This window comes from Fringilla coelebs (genome assembly GCF_963513975.1).
Source record: "Fringilla coelebs genome assembly, chromosome: 36".
Taxonomy (NCBI): Eukaryota; Metazoa; Chordata; class Aves; order Passeriformes; family Fringillidae; genus Fringilla; species Fringilla coelebs.
The window spans coordinates 130,202-133,458 of record NC_140062.1 but is presented as its reverse complement, the minus strand read 5'-3'; the positions used below and the strand labels follow the sequence as shown (position 1 = coordinate 133,458).

At 59.9% G+C, this 3,257-nt stretch overlaps 1 protein-coding gene across 1 annotated transcript; it reads left to right on the top strand.

Annotated features, from left to right (window-relative positions):
• The first annotated feature begins 566 nt into the window (after nt 1–566).
• LOC311164729 (uncharacterized protein) lies at nt 567–2,004 on the top strand. The gene is made up of 2 exons (XM_084224302.1): nt 567–818; nt 1,317–2,004. The coding sequence occupies exons 1-2, from the start codon at nt 739–741 to the stop codon at nt 1,744–1,746; spliced, it is 510 nt and encodes a 169-aa protein (XP_084080428.1). The 5' UTR covers nt 567–738; the 3' UTR covers nt 1,747–2,004.
• Nucleotides 2,005–3,257: the final 1,253 nt, after the last annotated feature.

Genomic DNA, 3,257 nt, shown 5'->3' with positions numbered 1-3,257 from the left:
TCCCGTGGGAACAGACCCCAAAACCGGTTTAACTCGTGTAACTGGTTTAATTCTGTACCAGAACCGGTTTAACTGGTGTAACTGGTTTGACTGGTTTAATTCCCCAGTGTAATCGGTGTAACTGGTTTATTTCTGTAGCAGTACTGATTTAATTGGTTTAACTGGTTGAAATCTCCAGTGTAACTGCTGTAGCCGGTTCCACCAGTCAAACCAGTTAAACCCAGTCCCGTGCCCCTCACAGGGACCCCAAACCCGCCCCCGGGGCACCCCCAGGTACCTGAGCCAGGTGTGTCCCTCCCGAGTCGGGGCCATCCCGGCAGCGGGGACGCGCAAAACCCCCGGAAGTTTTGGGTCTGTTCCATGGAATTCTGTAACGGCGCCAAAATTCCGCGGGGAGGGAGGAAGGGGCCGGGTTTGGGGAGGGATTAGGAGGATTAGGGGAGGGTTTGGGGCGGGTTTAGGGCGGGTTTAGGGTGGGTTTGGGGCGGGTTTTGGGCGGGTTTAGGGCGATTTGGGGCGGGTTTTGGGCGGAATCGAAACTGGAGATTTCCTGGGGAGTCGCGGAGTGTGCGGGAAACGGGAACGGAGGATCCGCACCGGGAGGGAGCGAAGCCGGCAGAGCCGGGAGGAGCGGGAGGAGATCCCGGAGCTGAGGAGATTTGGGAGCTGAGGAGATTCCAGAGCTGAGGAGATCCCGGAGTTGAGGAGATCCCAGAGCTGAGAGGATCCCCGGCCAGGATGGCCAGACGGTACAGCCGGAATATTCTGGAATTCCAGATCTCCAACAATACCCAGAACATCACCCTGATGAACCCCAGGTGAGGACGGGGGGACATCAGAGGGACCCTCAGATTGCGGGGTGGGACAATTCCGGGTGGGATCATCTCCAGGGGTCGGGATCATCTCCAGGGGTCGGGATTATCTCCAGGGGTTTGGGATCATCTCCAGGGGTTTGGGATCACCTCCAGGGCTTGGAATCATCTCAAAGGATTGGGATCATCTCCAGTGTCTGGGATCACCTCCAGGGGTTTGGGATCACCTCCAGGGGTTTGGGATCATCTCCAGGGGTTTGGGATCACCTCCAGGGTTTGCGATCATCTCAAAGGCTTGGGATCATCACCAGAGGTCGGGATCATCTCCAGGGATTTTGCAATCATTTCCAGGGGTTTGGGATCATCTCCAGGAGTCTGGGATCACCTCCAGGGTTTGCGATCACCTCCAGGCCTTGTCCCATCTCCCAGTTCTCCCATCCCCTCCCAGTGACCCCACCCCACCTCACGGTCCCGATCCCACCCCTCCTTTCCCCCTTTCCCCAGGTTCAAGGAGGACCAGACCCGCCCCCCCCTCACCCCAGAGCTGCCCCCTGGCTCCTCCGACTCCTGCAAATTTTTATGCAAGCCCGGCTACCGCGGCTGCGATTGGCTGGTGACCTACGAGGCCGACTCCTTCACCTTGGCCATCTTCATCTCCCTGCCCCGCGAGCCGGACTGCCGGACCACCGTGCTGCACCTGGAGCTGTCCCTGGACAAGGCTCACCTGGGCGACTTGGATCGAACCTTGCAGCGCGCCAGCAGGACGCTGGATCCTCCCCACCCCGAGAGAACCGTCGTGTCCCGCGGCGTCTTCCCCCTCTGTCTGGAGCGGAGGGTCACGCTGCTCACCGGCCCCTACGAGGTGACGGCCGCCTTGTCCCCCGGCCCGAAATCCGTCCTGGAGGTGAAGCTGGAGGAACGGGGGCGCTCCTAGGATGGTTTGGCGGATCGAGGACACACACGCCACCCCCCTTTGTGTAGGATCATCTAGAACGGCATTGGGACCTCTAGAACCCCTTAAGAAAACCTAGAACCCCAATGAAACTGCCAGAACCCTGTAGGCACCTCTAGAACCCTGTGGGTGCATCTAGAACCCCGTAGGCATCTCTAGAACCCCCTAGACACTGCCAGAACCCCATAGGCACATCTAGAACCCTGTAGGCACACCTAGAACCCTGTAGGCACATCTAGAACCCTGTAGGCATCTCTAGAACCCCCTAGACAGTTCCAGAACCCCATAGGCACATCTAGAATCCTGTAGGCACTTCTAGAACCCCCTAGACACTGCCAGAACCCCATAGGCACATCTAGAACCCCCTAGACAGTTCCAGAACCCCATAGGCACATCTAGAACCCCCTAGACAGTTCCAGAACCCCATAGGCACATCTAGAACCCCATAGTCACTGCCAGAAACCCATGGGTGCATCTAGAACCCTGTAGGCACATCTAGAACCCCATAGAAACTGTCAGAAAACTTTAGATGCATCTCGAACCCTGTAGGTCTGGGGTCGTCCCAAGGTTGGGATCCAGCCTCTCTGGGGGTCTGGGGTCCTCTCCTGAGGTGGGGTTGACCCCTAATGTGGGTCTGGGGTCATCCCAAGGTTGGGATCCAGCCTCTCTGTGGGTCTGGGGTCCTCTCTTGGGGTGGGATTTGGATCCTAATGGAGGTCTGGGGTCACCCCAGGGTGGGATCCAGCCTCTCTGGGGGTCTGGGGTCCTCTCTTGGGATGGGATTGGGATCCTAATGGGGGTCTGGGGTCATCCCCAGGCTGGGATCCAGCCTCTCTGGGGGTCTGGGGTCCTCTCCTGGGGTGGGATGGGGACCCTGATGGGGGTCTGGGGTCACCCCAGGCTGGGATCCAGCCTCTCTGTGGGTCTGGGGTCCTCTCTTGGGGTGGGATTTGGACCCTAATGGGGGTCTGGGGTCACCCTAGGGTGGGATCCAGCCTCTCTGTGGGTCTGGGGTCCTCTCCTGCAGTGGGATCAGGCTCCTGATGGAATCCCGGAGCCTCTCTAGGGCAGGTTTGGCCCCTAATGTGGGTCTGGGGTCACCCCAGGGTGGGATCCAGCCTCTCTGTGGGTCTGGGGTCCTCTCCTGGGGTGGGATGGGGACCCTGATGGGAGTCTGGGGTCACCACAGGGTGGGATCCAGCCTCTCTGTGGGTCTGGGGTCCTCTCCTGGGGTGGGATGGGGACCCTGATGGGGGTCTGGGGTCACCCCAGGGTGGGATCCAGCCTCTCTGGGGGTCTGGGGTCCTCTCCTGTGATGGAATTGGGGTCCTAATGGGGGTCTGGGGTCACCCCAGGGTGGGATCCAGCCTCTCTGTGGGTCTGGGGTCATCCCAAGGTTGGGATCCAGCCTCTCTGAGGGTCTGGGGTCCTCTCTTGGGGTGGGATGGGGATCCTGATGGGGGTCTGGGGTCACCCCAGGCTGGGATCCAGCC

Bases quoted from the DNA above. Each gene is read 5' to 3' on its own strand.
- LOC311164729 (XM_084224302.1), top strand. From the start codon at position 739: ATGGCCAGACGGTACAGCCGGAATATTCTGGAATTCCAGATCTCCAAC. The intron at 819-1,316 runs GTGAGGACGGGG...CCCTTTCCCCAG, and splicing joins ATCACCCTGATGAACCCCAG to GTTCAAGGAGGACCAGACCC.